General features: G+C 37.1%; 1 protein-coding gene across 5 annotated transcripts in view; it reads left to right on the plus strand.

The window, feature by feature from the left end:
- Positions 1 to 18,097, plus strand: part of LOC135099764 (histone-lysine N-methyltransferase 2C-like) — a 193,867-nt gene that overhangs the window by 154,344 nt on the left and 21,426 nt on the right. For 4 of the 5 annotated variants that reach the window (XM_064002273.1, XM_064002276.1, XM_064002274.1 and 1 more), the window contains 2 exons: positions 5,744 to 5,902; positions 8,523 to 15,130. In XM_064002273.1, coding sequence (XP_063858343.1) covers positions 5,744 to 5,902; positions 8,523 to 15,130 — 6,767 coding nt within the window. The remainder of the gene's footprint in view (positions 1 to 5,743; positions 5,903 to 8,522; positions 15,131 to 18,097) is intronic. The other variant, XM_064002277.1, reaches the window with a different exon arrangement.

Here is an 18,097-nt window from a genome sequence, read left to right on the forward strand (position 1 = left end):
AGCATGGCCTGGGAGATTTCCTTTCTGTTTTCTTCTGCTGGTCAGACAGCAACTTTGTTACAAATTTGGCCAACACCCTCCTCATGAACAAATCTTCAGTTATAATTGACCAAACTGACTCATGGCTGATTCGAACTTCAGCAACAATGTCTTCAATAGCCACACATCTGTCTTCATAGACTTTTCCTTGAACCTTTGCAATCATTTCGTTGTTTCTGCTAGTCGATGGTCTGCCACAGCGTGGCTTACTGTCCACCGAGGTCCACCCGTCTTTGAACCAGTAGTACTACTCCTTTATTTGTGTTTTCCCATATCATCATCTCCAAAGGCCTTCTGAATCTTCTCAGTTGTATGGGCTTGCATGTCACCAAGTTTTGGCAGAATTTGATAAAGTATCTTTACTCAGTGGGCTCAGTCATCTTGACTCAAAAGGAAAAATCACACAACACACTCCTCACATCTGTGCTCAACACATCACTGCAGGTGACTGGCACCACTTAAACACAAAAAATTCTGTGCATGCTTAGTAAGTACGCGGCCACTTAATACCCATGTGGATTTTGATCACACATTATTACTTTGTGCTAACAAATTCAAGGTTGAATACTTTTTGGCTACAATATATATATATATATATATATATATATATATATATATATATATATATATATATATATATATATATATATATATATATATATATATATATATTTTTTTTTTTTTTTTTTTTTTTTTTCCCCCTTTTCTTGTGTGTGTGTGTGTGTGTGTGTGTGTGTGTGTGTGTGTGTGTGATTCACCTACAGTCGCCTGCTGGTCACCCAGCCAGCTGTTCCCCTACGGAAAGAGCTCAAAGCTCATAGTGACTGATCTTCAGGTAGGACTGAGACCACTAACACACCACACACTGGGAGGTCACAACCCCTCAGGTTACATCCCATACCTACTTGCTGTTAGGTGAACAGGGGCTACACATTAAGAGACTCGCCCATTTGCCTCACCATGCCCGGGATTTGAACCCAGGCTTTCTTGGTTATGAGCCAAACATGCTAACCACTACACTACACTGTGCGTGCGTGTGTGTGTGCGCGTGTGTGTGCACGCATGCATGCATGCTTATTTGTATTATAGGATTGAGTCAACCTTGTTTTGTCCCTTCTCAAACAAGACAGTAATTTTTTCCACAAAGTTTATATTTATTGTTTCACACACCATTTCCTCTGTTCATGCATACACTGATGTAATCTTGTTATATTTTTTGCTGTGTTCTCTTTTTGTGTTTCCTGGTTGATACAAGTTTTTGACATATTTTTTACATTATTGGCTAATCATATCTCTTCTTTTTCATTTTCTTATTTGTGTAGCTGTAATTTCTCAAATCTGTCGTCTTATCTTAAAGCCCTGACTTCATATTTGTCTTGCCTATGTATCATATTTTTCTTACTTTTGCTTTACTTTTCTTTTAAAGTATTTTCTGCACCACTGCTGTTGATCTTACATTTAGTTAGAGCTTTTTGATATTTCTTTTGGGCTTTTTTTCTTATTCCTGTATATTCATTTCTTACACTTCTAGTTAGCACTTGCTCAGTTCTCCCTGTGTGCCTCCTTAATTTGTTCTATGATATATCCTCTTTTTATCTTTGCTTCCATACTTTTTTTTTTTAACAATTCTTTACTTATATTCACAGCTCTTTCTAGAATGTAATCTTAATTTACTGTTTTTCTTCTTCACTTCTTCCAACTTGTCTCTTTGTTGAAGCATAAATCAACCCTTAAATATTTATGTTCCTTTGACTTTTGTAACCTGGCAGTTTTTTTCAGTAAGTTATACCATATTACAATTTTGGAGGATTACTTATTGCAACCTGTTTACATTTTTCTTTCACCAAATTAATAAATTATAATTGTATTTCTTCTTTTCCCTCCATCATGGTACTCATATAGATAGTTTGTAATCTTATTTGTTTCTTTTTTTTGTCCCTTATTACTTATTTTTCTTTGTTTCCTATTTTTGGGATTCAAAAGACAATAGTTTTTTTTATAAACTAATTACCCATATGTAATTGCATATGCACAAATTTTCTAAACAGCATAGGAAAACAATCCCACACCTCTTTAAAGGTTGTTTGCTTGATCATTCCTTCTTGGTGAAAAATAGGTAGCTGTTTGCATATGCAGTAGTAACCCACTCAGCCCCATTCACAAAGACACCTTCAGTTCAGTTCTGTGCTCTGCATAGTAGTACACATCCTCCTTCCTAATTTGCCCAGTGACTATTTTGTTCCTTTTCTCATTCCTTTTTCTTCCATATGTAACTTCTCATGCTTTGAGTGTATCATGATTTTTTTATTTGTTTTGTTTGAGATTTTTGCCATCAAACTTTGTGTTTGGTGTAAATCCTAAAACTGCAGAGGCCTCAATTCTGGTCCTCTCCATCACAGAGAAACTCATTTTATAAATATTAAAATAATCAAATTACATGTTAAAAATATATCACAACTGAAAAATTTTAAATGTGAAGTAGAGTCAGGTTACCACTAATGCAGTGGTTTGGTTCCACAAATGACCCATTTTAGTCTGACTGAGACAGGCCCTCCAAAATTAAAGTAAAGTTTTTGTGGGTATATCTAAAGTTAACAAATACATGAGAGTTCATAAAATATCAAAAGGTTAATGATTAAAAACTGGAACAATATAGTAACAATCATTAAAAAAAACAATGATGTTTTCCATGCCCTCGCTGGCTTAAACCCTTGGAAGGCTTATGAAACTGATGGGGTCCCTCTTATTGTTTTCCAAAACTGTGCCTCTGTGCTTGCTCCTTGCTTAGTCAAACTCTTTCAACTTTATCAACATCTACCTTTCCTTCTTGCTGGAAGTTTGCCTACTTTCAACCTATTCCTAAAAAGGATGACCATTCTATTCCCTCAAACTACTGTCCTGTTGCTTTAATTTCCTGCCTATCTAACCTTTTTGAATCTATCCTCAACTGGAAGATTCTTAAACATCTATCACTTAACAACCTTCTGTCAGATTGCCAGTATGGGTTCCATCAAGGCCACTCTAATGGTGATCTGGCCTCTTTTAGAGATTTTGGTGAAACTTTTGCTGTTGCCTTGGATATATCAAAAGCTTTTGATAGAGTCTGGCACAAAGCTTTGATATCCAAACTACCCTCCTACAGCTTTTGTCCTTTTCTCTGTAACTTCATCTCAAGTTTCCTTTCTGACCATTCTGTTGCTGCTGTGGTAGATGGTCACTGTTCTTCTCCTAAATCTGTTAACAGTGGTGTTCCTCAGGATTCTGTCCTGTCACCCACTCTCTTCTTATTATTCATCAATGACCTTATAAACCAAACTTTCTGTCCTATCCACTCCTACACTGATGATACCACCCTGCACTTTTCCACATCTTTTCATAGACATCCAACATTTCAGGAAGTAAACAGTTCACGCAGGGAAGCCACAGAACACCTGACTTCTGATCTTTCTAAAATTTCTGATTGGGGCAGAGCAAACTTAGTATTGTTCAATGCTTCAAAAACTCAATTCCTCCATCTGTCAACTTGACACATCTTTCCAGACAACTATCCCCTCTTCTTCAGTGACACTCAACTGTCCACCTCTTCTACACTGAACATCCTCAGTCTGTCCTTTACTTATAATCTAAACTGGAAGCTTCACATATCATCTCTCGCTAAAACAGTTCCTGTGGAGTTAGGCATTTTGAGTTTGAGATGTCTCCGCCAGTTTTTCTCAACCCGCCCCCCTCTGCTGCTAACTCTGTACAAGGGCCTTATCCATCCATGTATGGAGTATGCTTCACATGTCTGGGGAGGAGTTCCACTTATACCGCTCTTCTAGACAGGATGGAATCAAAAGCTTTTCATCTCATCAACTCCTCTCCTCTAACTGACTGTCTTCAGCATCTCTTTCATCACTGCAGTGTTGCATCTCTAGCTGTATTCTACTGCTATTTTCATGCTAATGGGTCTTCTGATCTTGCTAACTGCATGCCTCCCCTCCTCCCACGGCTTCACTGCGCAAGACTCTTCTTTCTCTCACCCTTATTCTGTCCACCTCTCTAATGCAAGATTTAACCAATATTCTCAATCATTCATGCCTTTCTCTGGTAAACTCTGGAACTCCCAGCCTGCTTCTGTATTTCCACCTTCTTATGACTTGAATTCCTTGAAGAGGGAGGTTTCAAGACACTTATGCTTCAATTTTTTACTACTGCTTTGGATCCTTTTCTGGGACTGGCATCTCAGTGGGCTCTTTTTTTTTTTTTTTTTGCCTATGTCCCTCCTACAAAAAAAAAGGGAGAGAGGGGAGCAGGCCAGTGTTTACATATACAGTAGATGCATGCTTACTATTGATATCACCTTGTAACACTTGTAATATTTGATACCCCTAACAAAATCACTTTCTCATTAACTTTTGATTCTTATGAACACCATTTAATGCTAATACAAACCTTAAATTACCAGTACCATGCTGAAACAATCATTAGAAAACCATGCCAAACCATTGTTTAGACACAGCTAATGAACACTCATTAGTGAAATCACATCATATCTTTACCAGTTGGTATTCATGCTGTCAGTTTGTTATTTGGATGCAAACCTCATCGCTGCAATCACTGTGGGTGGCAAGGGTGGCAGCAGCATTACATTCATTATTAACACTGTTGGTGGTGACAGCACACTGTCCTCTTTACATGCATTTATTCTCTCTCTCTCTCTCTCTCTCTCTCTCTCTCTCTCTCTCTCTCTCTCTCTCTCTCTCTCTCTCTCTCTCTCTCTCTCTCTCTTCAATATATTTATTTTATTTATTTGTTTATTTATGATTTTATTTATTTTATTTTTATTTTTCTATTTTATTTTATTCATTTATTTATTTTTATTTATTTATTTATTTTTATTTAGTTATTTTTATTTTTTTATTTTTTATTATTTTTTTTATTTATTTATTTATTTTATTTTTATTTATTTATTTATTTATTTATTTATTTTATTTATTTTTTTTTTTTTTATTTATTTATTTTTTTTTTTTTTGCTTGCTTCTTTTGACTACTACTACTAATAATAGTTCTTGTTTTGTGATTTCCATATCCTTTCAGTATGATTTGTTTTTGTTTTCCATGATTTCCATTCAACCACTATTTCATCTAATGCTCCATCTTTTCTATTTATTTTATTTACTACTTCTTCATTCTTGTTGATTATTCTCCCAAGGTCTTCTTGAGTACAATAATTTAATTTCTTGATGCTTTCACTCTTGCTAACAACTTGAGAGCCTTTGCATCCAAAAAAGTCTAAAAATATATCCTGTTCCTTTTCTCCAACTCTTTTTTACATTTTCTTAAATAGACTAGTTTCCTACGCAAAGTTTTTTGGTGTGTCTTGGCTGCATATTCCTTGCAATGTTTTAATGAATTGGGAGACACTTAACTGTTCCACGTTGCTGTCAGATTGACTCTTTTTCAGTGTTTAATCTTTATTATATTTTCCATGCTATTAACTTTTCTTTTATAGCAGCTTATTCACTTTCATCATTTCAACTTATTTCCATCCTTATAAAGGAGTTGATTCAGTCCTATTAATACAAATAAGCAGTTAAATAAACTTCAATATTCTTCCACAGTTGTGTGTATGTTTGTATTCTTATTTTTCTTGTAAAATTGCTGAAAGCATTATAATTGGGTCAAGTAAATTCTAAAGCTGCAGTATTATCCATTATAACAGGTGGGCAAGTGTTGAGTAATAATGGTGTGAGACAGCCCTTCCAGCGTGTAGCAGGTGCTCCTCCCCCAACCTCCACCCAGTCCCCCCATCAAGTTCCAGGACCTGCTCAACCCATGACTCGTCCTGTACGACCACAGGGTGACCCTGGCATGCATCCTGGTGAGTATGATACTTCTAAATAGAATTTGGTTATATTGTTGCTATCATTTTGTTTTGTTAGTCATTTGTAGTCATGTTTCATATTGCTGCATAATAGTTCATGCTTATTGATCTAGTAAGATGAAACAGTCGAGCATCATTACAACACAGTTTTCCCTCAAGATTTTTTTTTCTTTTTTTTTTTCTTTTTTTTTCTCTCATCATTAAGAAACAGTGGATTGAATTCCTTATTAAAGCAGCTAATCAGTTTACCTAAAAATACATTTTTAAAAGGGATAAGATTAAGATTTCTGTACTTAAAAATTGCTGAAAAGTCACTTCTCAAAAGGAAAGACTTAAATGGAAATAAACTTTTTCTGAGAAATAGTATATAATTTTCTAAGGCATTTAGAGAGCACTGATTTGTGTAAATGTTTTACGTTATTGATTTTCAAATTTGCAATAAATCTTTAAATATAAAGCACTGAAATTACCAACATTAATCCTGCAAGTTGCAAAGTTGCTCGTGTGTCCAGCTACATTAACTAGGTTTGCCAATTGGTGGATTCAAAGCTTTTTAGAGAGAGAGAGAGAGAGAGAGAGAGAGAGAGAGAGAGAGAGAGAGAGAGAGAGAGAGAGAGAGAGTACTGACATGATAAATTGTATGATAAACTTTATTTCTTTGCATTTTCATGCCTTGAGATCCCTCTCTGCTCCTAGGATAAGTAATCCTAGCAGCAGGATGTTGTGTGAATAGGCCTCCTGTAGCAGCTACAAACTTACCAGTAATGCCTCGCTATAACAGGTCTCATTATACATATTGATTTCACTATTATCCCACAAAAAGTAAGACCTTGTTGCAGGGGCCCTAGTTACAAGTCAAATTGGCATATTATGATTTGTGAACGTTTTGGTGGCACCTAGAATGCGATGGTTAGTGTGCTTGAGTACAATTTGTATTCTGCTTCTTATAACTAGTGACAGCTTCAGAGTTCAATTTTTATGCACTTTCATTTCATATTTACTAAAGAATACACTAGTATGTGCTATGTCTATGCATGTTTTTTTTTTTTTTTTTTTTTTTTTTTTTTTTTTTTTTTTCCTCCCATTAGCTTTAAGTCATGTATTGTGTATAGTCAGCACACTAGCTTAGTTGCTGCAAAATATTTTGCAGCTAATTGACCCAGATAAAAGTCTGACCATCAGTCGAGACTACAAGGTTTAACCTTGTCAGTTTCTTTGATTGAAATATGTATATTATAATAGAGATGCACACCTCACCCCACCTTTACTGAAGTGCCCACCTAAAATTGCAGAACAGTAATTCAAAATAGTCGGAAGTTAACAGAAAAGAGGTCTAGTGTGTGGTTTTCACAATGAGCTAATAATAAAAGGCAGTAATTATTATGGTCACACAAAATCAACAGACTGACTTGCAAGGACTGGTGATGCTTCTCCTCCCACTCTTTATGATCCTAAACAAAGTATCATCACTTTCTTCGGTTATCTCTGTCTATCTGTTAGGAAATTATCTTTGGTGAGAAACTAATGACGAATTGTTTGCAATAGAACGTTATCCTGTTATTAGAACCAGATATTACTTACATTGATGTCAGTGACAGCAATATTGGCTGTGTATCTCGGAATGCCAAAGAACTGGACAGAAGAATAACAGTAGTAATGAATACAAGATATGAATTTTTTTATCAGTTCAGTGAAACCAGTCTGTAGCAGTTGAGTATCAACCAAAACAGTTCAAAACAATGAACAAGATCAGCACTGCTTAGTATAAATTTTACATCAAGCAATATATCTGAAAATCAGCTGAGGGAAAGTGGAGGCCCATTCAATAAAGCTTCCTGATAAGATATCTGCAACAGAATATCTACATTTGGTGAAAACTAGTCTTTTTCAGGACTTGAAGCATGGAACTCGTTGTCAAATGCAGAAAAAGAGGGTAATTCACTAAGAGCCAATAGACAGTAAATACTCTTTATTATGTACCAAGATAAGATGTGTTAAAAATTAATATATAAATGAAAAATAAACATAGTTACATAACTACAGCTAATGAGTATATGAATTCTAATGTCAGAATTTGTTAATTATGATACCTCAAGATTTTAAAATCTGTATATTTAAGCTTTATATGAAGTAAATCGCCACTTGATTTTATACCATGTAAGTATATGATAATTGTTGAAATTTAAGAGCTCAAACGAGCAGAGTAGATATTGCGATAATGATATGCAATAAGCCACTTTTGAAACAGTGCTCAGTACAGATAAGTTAGTATTTTGCCCATGTTGTAGCGAGGCATAACTGCATTCTCAAGAGTGTGTGAATTACGTGAACAACAGAAGACAATTTTTTGAAATAAGTTTCCTGACACATGAAGTACTGATACTATTACATCACATCCCATGACCACTTGGTATGATTGGGATTGCACTGGCGTGATCCAACAGGGCTCTCTTAAAAAATTTCATTATATGAAGTCTCCAGATTCACCAGCACATTAAATGAATTCAAGTTCTTAATTCTAATAGAAGTTTAAGAAAACATTGTAATGAAGCTCAACTGTGTTAAGTCACTTTGATACTGATAAATCATATCTTATATGGCTGTTATTCATTTCCAGCTTTGTTACAAGCAGTTGGATCACGTGGAACTGGTTCATCAACACCAGGAACGGTGAACATTAAGACACTTCCTCCACCTCCACTCCCTCCCGATAACCCTCAGACTGATGCTGAAAGACAACAACAGAGTCAGTATGAACACTGGTTAAAACAACAACACAACCTCATAACCACACAGCAGAGATATTATGAAGCTGAAATAACAAAACTTCGAAAGCAACGAAAAAATTTAAATAGCCGTCTGAGAACATTGAAGAAAAATGGTCAGGGGCTAAATGAACATGATGCTGCAGAGCTTGCCCGTGTGCAGAGGGAAGCATCAGCAATTCAGCGACATTTAGAACAGTGTCGCAAGTCTGCTAGGCAACATGCCATGATTATGCAGGAATACAATAACAAGAAAAGAAATAGACCATCTCATATAATGAACACTCAAGGTGGGGTGATGAATACATCTCAAGGCACCATGATGACTGGGACTTCACCTGTAGGTCCAGCAGGGTCATCACCAATGCATTCCACTCCACAGAGTCCTCTCATGTCTCCCTCACCATCGTCACAACCAGGGATGGGATTAAGTCCTATGGTACCCTCCCCTCACACACCAGTTGCATCCCCTAATCCCACAATAGTGCCACAGCATTCTCCTCATGCCATGGTTGTTCCAGGTCCTCATCCGTCCCCTGGTGAATCACCTTTCAGTCCACAAACTCGCATGCCGTCTCCAGGAGGTGGCTATCCTGACCAAGGTCCACGAGCTGCCTACTCAGGAACCTCCCAAGGCATGACACATCACATGATGGCTCCCCAAATGCGTGTCAGAATGCCTGTCCACAGCCCAGGTACACAGACAGTACAGCCAAGCCAGATCTCCCCTCACATGATGGGGGTAAGATCACCATATCCCCAAGCTGGAGTTATAATGCCTCAAGGTCAAGGAGCTCCTATGATGATGAGGCATCAATACCCTCAGGGTGTTATGCCTTTAAGGAGACCATCTGGATCAGGGCCAGTTCCTAGTCCAGGTTCTTCTGGGCCAATCCCAAGCCCAGGTGGCCCTGTCCAGAGTCCCATTAGTGGTGGTATGGCTATGAAACCAAGTCCTGTCCATAGTGGTCTGAAAAGCCCTGTCCCTTTGGCTAGTCCCAGTCCTGGTGGACCAGTTGCCAGTCCAGTATCTGGAAGTATGGCAATGAAGCCTAGTCCAGTCCATAGTGGGTTAAGGAGTCCTGTACCCCTTGCAAGTCCACAGATGCAGCCCCTTAGTTCTGAAAATCCAAGTACTCCTTTAACTCCTCGAAGCATCAGTGCAGGAGAAATAATTGGCACACCACAGACTCCTCACAGTGATCTTGGAGGACCTGGTAGTAACAACAGTCAAGTTAACAGTCCTCATCCATCAATACCAACACCAACTAGTGATGCTGTACCATCTCCTGTTTCCTGTTCAGCCTCTTCAACATCTGCTTCAGTAGCAAGTGGAACACCAGCTGTTCAGAGGTCAGGTGGAGGAGGCAATGCTAATAATCCAAATAATCCAGCTCCTCTTCCACCTTACATAAGATTTGGATATTTCAAGCTTGGATTGAAAGGTGGTGCTATTCTGAGAAGTCGCTGGGGACATTTTAAGCTTGGTTTAAAGGGTGGATCACCTGTTGGAGATTTAGAAAATAAACCACTCACTTCAACATCATGTTCTGAAGGAGCAGCATCCCCATCAACAAATACAACAGCCATTGTCAGTAGTGTCACTTCTTCAGTTGTTACAAGTACTCCAACATCTATAAAAACTGAAAGTGAGGGGGATGAAGACAAGGAAGGTTTAGCCCATGTTTTAAGTGAAAGTGTTAAAGGTCCTCCTGTAAGAATGATGGGAGGCACATCCCGTGTAGGTACAGTAGCTTACCCAACCCCAGGTATAGCCACAACCTCCATGCCACCTCATTTGCCTGTCACTGCCAATAAATTAGTTGTTCCAGAACCAGCAAAGTCTGAGATTCCACCATCTAGTAGACATCAGGCAGTAATTGGAATTCCTGGTGGAGGAGCTATTCCATCTCAGAATAACATATATCCAAGTCATACTGTAGCTGTTGCTCCTGGAATTCGCATACCATCAATTAATGCTTCAGCCAACTACCCGTCATCAACTACTGGGGCAGGGAGTGTAACCACAAGCACAAACATGTTGAATATACCCATAGGTACCTCTGGAAGTATTGCCAGTAACTTGGTACCTCCTTCTATTATGTCTGTAACCTCTAGTGCCACACCTACAAGTTCATCTTATAACACTAATGTGGTTCCAGTTGGTGTACCACCAGATGATGTTTCAACACATAGCAGTATTGTGAGTATCAGTGACCAAGTAAGTGGCATAACAAGTGGATTGGCAAATTTTCCAAGTACTGCCAGCCTGCCATTAAGTTCAGTGTCTGCCATGACACACACCACTCCATCCCTTGGTCGCCCTCTGGTGAGTGTTCCAGTGCAACAGATTGGTTCACCACAGAGACCTCTGCTGCATAACCCAGTAACCACAACCAATTCTCAACAGTTACGAACTCTTCCATCAATAGGACATCTACAACCAGGCACAAGACCATTCAGAACACAAGTGATGGGAACCACTGTGTCACAGCCTGGGGTACAAGATTCAGAGGGTCACCATGTAGTATCTCAACCACAAGTGATGCATCCAACCTTGACCCAAACAGTTGGAATGTTAACTAATAATGTTCATCAGCCAGTAGGACAACAAACTTGGATTCAAACTTCTTCAGGCACTCTTCATCAGGGTGGAGTTGTTATACAGGGAGGAGTACAACAGGCTGTTGGAGTACGTATGGTTGCACAACCCATGATGGTGCAACAGACTGTTGTACGGGGCAGCAATGTGATGGTACGTCCATGTACCAGTGGTCCTGTTGCAGTGCAAGGGGGTGTTCGGATGATGATGATACATGGGCAACCCGTACGCACTCCCTCTCCCCCCGTCACACGACCAGCAATGATGCCTCCACCAGCAGCAAAATCTCCAGCAGGACATTCTGCCAGTCCTGTGCCACGTGTATCTCCTGCACCATCTCCTCTATTAAACCATCCTTCACCACATTCACCACAGATTAAAGGTCATTCACCTTCAATGACCTCTCCAGCCCTTAGTCCTCATAACACTCTTCCTACTCCTCCAAGCTTAATCAAAAGAGAACCAGATGATGACCATCCTGGCTCTTGCAGCACACCTAATATCACCCATCCTATTCCAGTTGCAACATCCACCCCACAAGCCTTAGGCAGTCAACACATGATTGTCACTGGAGTGTCTTTACAGTCTCAGTTGTCTGTTATGAATCCCCAAGTAACTACTCAAAACTCTGAGACCTCAGGACAAATAAAATCAGAAGTAGTGAATGATGATATGAGCAAAGATTCCTCAAATGCATTACTGAAACAGCTTCTAGAAAACACTGGTTGTGCTAATCCCATGCAGCAACCCTCCCAAGGCCAGTTGTTATTATTTAGATCATCTCAAGGACCTGTCTCTGTGCAGTCATCTCATCTATCTCAAGTTGCTTCACAAGTACCAACTCCCATAGTGATACCTCGTAGTGCTGTGACATCCTCAGGAGCTGTTTCACATGCACCAGTACAGCAGACCACTAGCACTCCAGCTCTTGTGTCCCAGAATAATGATATGCAGCAGCTACAGCAGCATTCACAACAGCCTCAGCCACAACCACAGTCACAGCATGGTGTGATCACACCAGGAAGTCAACCACAATCCTTGGGTTCTAATTCTCACATGATGCAGCGCTCAGTAGTTGTGTCAACTGGTGTTCACTCATCACCTCAGGGGACTCACACTGTTATTCTAGGTCAACAGCAACAATTGGTCACTCATTCTGGTACTCATGTTAACCTTGGTCATTCTGTGGCTCGTCCTGGTGTACCCTTTGTCAGTCAAGGCCATCCAGTTCAGTTCAATACTGCATCTCACCCTTCTAGTCAGCAAGGTGTTGTCAGGCAGGTTACAACACATCAAGTAAACCATCCAGGTATGATTCCTTCCTCAGTTCATCATGTCATCCAAGGTCAGCCTCCTCACCAAACAGTAGCTGTCAGTCATTCAAGTCATCCAGTGGGAGGTCATCCCGTTACACCTGCTGCTCCTCATATGGTGGTTCATCCTGGTGTTCGAGCCACACATCCTGGGCAGCAGCACACTATGGGTAATGTTCATCAACCAGGGACTCATATAATCACAGGACCACGAGCCCCCATGAGTACTCCACCTACACCTGCCAGTATGACTGATAGAGTGAATAGTGATCCTGGCCTCAAAACAGAGATGAGAGTTATGATCCCAGAAACAGTAATGGGTACAGGAACTAGTACAGGTGAGCACACACCCGAGATGACAACCCCAAATGATGGATCAGATTCATTGGATCATGAAGAGTTGAAAAAAGCCAAGAAGCGAGCTCAGCAGGCCAGAAGAAAAAGTCAGAGTAAAGATGCAAAAGTACAACCAGCTAAACGTGCTAGACAAGGATCTCGTGTTGAAGAAGATTATGATGCATACATAGAAAGTGTCATGCAACAGCTCAGATCTATGCCACCACTTACGATCATGGAACCAGAAGTTCCTAGAAATTTTAATTTATGTCCAGTGTTTGGAAGTGGAGATCTATCAAAGCTTGGGAGGAGAGATTACAATCATAGTCAAGGAATTTTAGAAGGTACAGAAGGTAATGCTACAATAAAAAATGTTACAGATCACTATAATACACAGCCTTTTGGAGACAAAATGCCCATTGTCACTCCTGCAAAAACTGGACCAACTCAGCGTGGTTTTTACATTCATGAATTTACCCCTCCCAAAATAGGCCTTCCACTTGATGAATATCAAGAAGGGGATTTAGTTGGTGGCTCAAGTCGTTCAACACCAGCTCAGACTCCTACCAGAGAAGCAGATTCACCTGATACAGTTCTCAGTTCATCCTCACCAGAATGTATACTCCCAGAATCTCCCCTTCCTTTCAAAGGCTTAAAGCTCGTTGATATGGATGAAGATCCCCAAGAAGACCAGCGTGATAGGTCCCTTTCTCCAGCAATTCCTCTTCTTATTCCAGTGCCAATTCGGCCTGGCCGGTTTTCTTTCCTTTCTACACAGAACAAAGAAAATAAAGATAATCCTGAGCTGGACAAAGAAAACATTGACAGTCTTTCCAGCATAACAATGAAAAGTCGTATTGGTCAATCACCAGCACTGCCCCTGAAAGACATGGGTAATGTAACTGTCACTTTAACTCTCTCTTCACAGGCAGGGGAAGACGTATCAGGAGTTTTGAGATCTTTAGCAAATCTCCTCAATATTCCTCCACCATCAGCATTCCACTTAGCTGACCGTCTTGAAGCACCCAAAATACCAAGACTGTATCGTCACAAACAGTTGAAAGATGGGAAAGAACAAGTAGTAGACATCCAGAGTATCCTTAATGGACAGGCTCGTTTCTGTCGTCATTGTGATGTAATTATTTTGAATGATATGTTATGCAAGAAAGTGATGGAGTTGCCCTTCTTGAATAAAGAAGAATATGGAAATGTTGAAGAAGTTACATTTTGCTCCCAGCAGTGTTATATACAGTTTGCATTGTCTCAGCGCATGCTCATGGATGAAAAAGTAAAACACGAAGGAACCAGTAGGCATATCAAGGTGAAAGACACCTTTGGAGACATGAAAGGTTCCTCTCTTCCACCTGCAGGAGGCTTATCTGATTGGTCAAAGGATGATGACATGGATGAAGTGTTAAAAGTCCCTCAGCTTGAGGATTCTTTGGTGAGAAGGCCAAACAAACACAAGCTTGTTGATGACCACAACCAGTACCCAAAACAAGCTGATGGGAAGCGGTTTCGGGGTCATAAGTATAAATATTGGACACCAACTGCCTTAACCTTGCCAGAAAATTATGAAAAACCCACTCCCAAGGAGATGACAGACTTGTTGTTCCGTATGGGAATTACCTACAGGAAACCAAGACTACGAGATGATTCCCGTCAATGTATTTTATGTAACTTGTATGGAGATTATGTTGCAGATGGTCCATCAAGACTCCTCAATTATGATGTAGATAAGTGGATTCATCTTAACTGTGCTTTATGGGCAGAAGATGTCTATGAAACCATGAATGGAGCACTGATGAATGTAGAAGCTGCTGTGAAAAAGGTGGCATCAAGTGAATGTGAGCACTGTCAGCAACCAGGAGCATCTGTGAAATGTTTCAAAGTGCGTTGCAGCAAGGTTTATCATTTGAATTGTGCTGTGAAAGAAGGATGCACCTTCTACAAGAACAAAACAGTATATTGCCAGGAACACATCAACAAAGGAGAGAAGGACAATGAACTTCTAACCTTATCCGTCTTCCGTCGTGTATTCATTGATCGTGAGGAGAACAGACAAGTTGCTTCAGTGATGCACCATGCAGACTTGAGCTATGTGCTTAGAATTGGCTCATTAATTCTCTTGGCAATTGGACAACTTCTTCCCCACCAGTTACAAGCATTCCACACCCCATACTGCATTTATCCTGTTGGCTACCAAGTGGTATGTATTCTGAAAAGCAGACGAATATATATATATATATATATATATATATATATATATATATATATATATATATATATATATATATATATATATATATATATATATATATATACTGGTCTTCATTGTTCTAAATTTATTAACAGTGGTGTCCCTCAGGATTCTGTCCTGTCACCCACTCTCTTTTTATTATTCATCAGTTATCTTCTAAACCAAACTTCTTGTCCTATCCACTCCTACGCTGATGATACCACCCAGCACTTTTCCCACATCTTTTTGTAGACGTCCAATCCTTCAGGAAGTACACAGTTCACGCAGGGAAGCCACAGAATGCCTGACTTCTAATCTCCCCAAAAAATTTTGATTGGGGCAGAGCAAACTTGATATTGTTCAATGCCTCAAAAATTCACTTCCTCCATCTATCAACTTGACACAGCCTTCCAGACAACTATCCTCTCTTCAATGACACACTCAATTGTCATCCTCTTCTACACTGAACATCCTCAGTCTGTCCTTTATTTATAATCTAAATTGGAAACTTCACATCTCATCTCTAGCTAAAAACAGCTTCTATGAAATTAGGCATTCTAAGATGTCTCTGCCAGTTTTACTTACCCTTCCAGCTGCTAACTCTGTACAGGGGCCTTATCTGTCCATGTATGGAGTATGCTCCACATGTCTGGCAGGGTTCCTTTCATACCACTCTTCTAGACAAACGCTTTTCATCTCATCAGCTCCTCTCCCCTAACTGACTGTTTTCAGCCTCTTTCTCATCGCTTCAACGTTGCATCTCTTGCTATTTTCTGCTATTTTCATGCTAACTTGCTAACTGCAGGCCTTCCCTCTTCCTGCAGTCTCATTGCACAAGACTTTCTTCTTTCTCTCACCCCTATTCTGTCCACCTCTCTGATGCAAGAGTTAACCAGTATTCCCATCATTCATCCCTTTCTCTGGTAAACTGAAACTCCCTGCCTGCTTCTGTATTTCCAACTTCCTATGACTTGAACTCCTTCAAGAGGGAGGTCTCAAGACACTTATCCTTCAATTTTTAAACTGCTGCTTTCAACCCTATTTGGGGATCAGCATCTCAGTGGGCCTTTTTCTTTCTACATTAAATAAATATATATATATATATATATATATATATATATATATATATATATATATATATATATATATATATATATATATATATATATATATATATATATATATATATATATATATATATATATATATATATATATATATATATATATATATATATATATATATATATATATATATATATATATATATATATATATATATATATATATATATATATATATATATATATATATATATATATATATATATATATATATATATATATATATATATATATATATATATATATATATATATATATATATATATATATATATATATATATATATATATATATATATATATATATATATATATATATATTATATATATATATATATATATATATATATATATATATATATATATATATATATATATATATATATATATTATATATATATATATATATATATATATATATATATATATATATATATATATATATATATATATATATATATATATATATATATATATATATATATATATATATATATATATATATATATATATATATATATATATATATATATATATATATATATATATATATATATATATATATATATATATATATATATATATATATATATATATATATATATATATATATATATATATATATATATATATATATATCATTTTCCAAGTTAAGAAAAATAGTAACATGCTAATTATACTCCAGTTTTTTTCACCAGATAAACTGGATAAATACTACAGTCAGGCTTAAACTAAGTGATGGATAATCTATATATGTAATTTATAACATGAAGCTCCTTAGTATTACTAAGATTGCTAAACATAAAACAGCTATAAATGGCTGCAAGTACAGTCAGGTTGCTGCTGACATTGGAGTTCAGTTCCACCATCAACCCTCATTAAATGCAATTCATGTTAGTCTTAATGAAAGCAATGGCAGAAAAGGGTTATGATTCTGAGAAAGACCCTTCAAAAATTTAAATAAAGTATTTCCAGACTACCTATAACATTATAATATTTTTATGCTTATAATTGAAGGTAATAAATACATAGGACTCCATAAAACATCAAAAGGATGATGAATGAAAATCTATACAGTGCAGTAAGTCATTTAAAAAAAAAAAAAACTCAGAGCCATTCTTTATACACACAGCTAATGAATGGTCACTGTTGATATCACTGTGGATGGTGGCAGCTGCAGCCCACTCTTCTCCTCACTAAATTCACATCATTGTGTATAGCAGTGGTGTCATCAGTGGCTGCTGGCCATCCTTCTCACTAAGCTTGCATCATTGTGTATGGCGCCAGTCAGGGTTGGTTTGATTTAAATCAAATTATTTATATCAAGTGATTTAAATCAATTCAAATCAGAGTAAAAAAAATCATGATTGAAATAAAAATTAAATATATTGTATTAGAAATTATTTAAGTGTTATATTGAGAGTAAAAAAATCATGATTTAAATCAAAATTACATATATTGTATTAAAAGTTATTGAAGTGTTATATTGAGAGCAAAAAATCATGATTTAGATCAAAATTACATATATTGTATTAAAAGTTATTGAAGTGTTATATTGAGAACAAAAAATCATGATTTAAATCAAAATTAAATATACTGTATTAGAAATTATTTAAGTGTCATATTGAAAATAAAGAAATCATGATTTAAATCAAAATCAAATATACTGTATTAAAAACTAATTAAGTGTTATATTGAGTAAAAAAATCATAATTTAAATCTAAATTAAATATACTGTATTAAAAATTATTAAAGTGTTATATTGAGAGTTATTTAAATAAAAAAAAACATTTATTTATTTTTTTTTATTATTAT

Source organism: Scylla paramamosain, chromosome 4 (assembly GCF_035594125.1).
Source record: "Scylla paramamosain isolate STU-SP2022 chromosome 4, ASM3559412v1, whole genome shotgun sequence".
Taxonomy (NCBI): domain Eukaryota; kingdom Metazoa; phylum Arthropoda; class Malacostraca; order Decapoda; family Portunidae; genus Scylla; species Scylla paramamosain.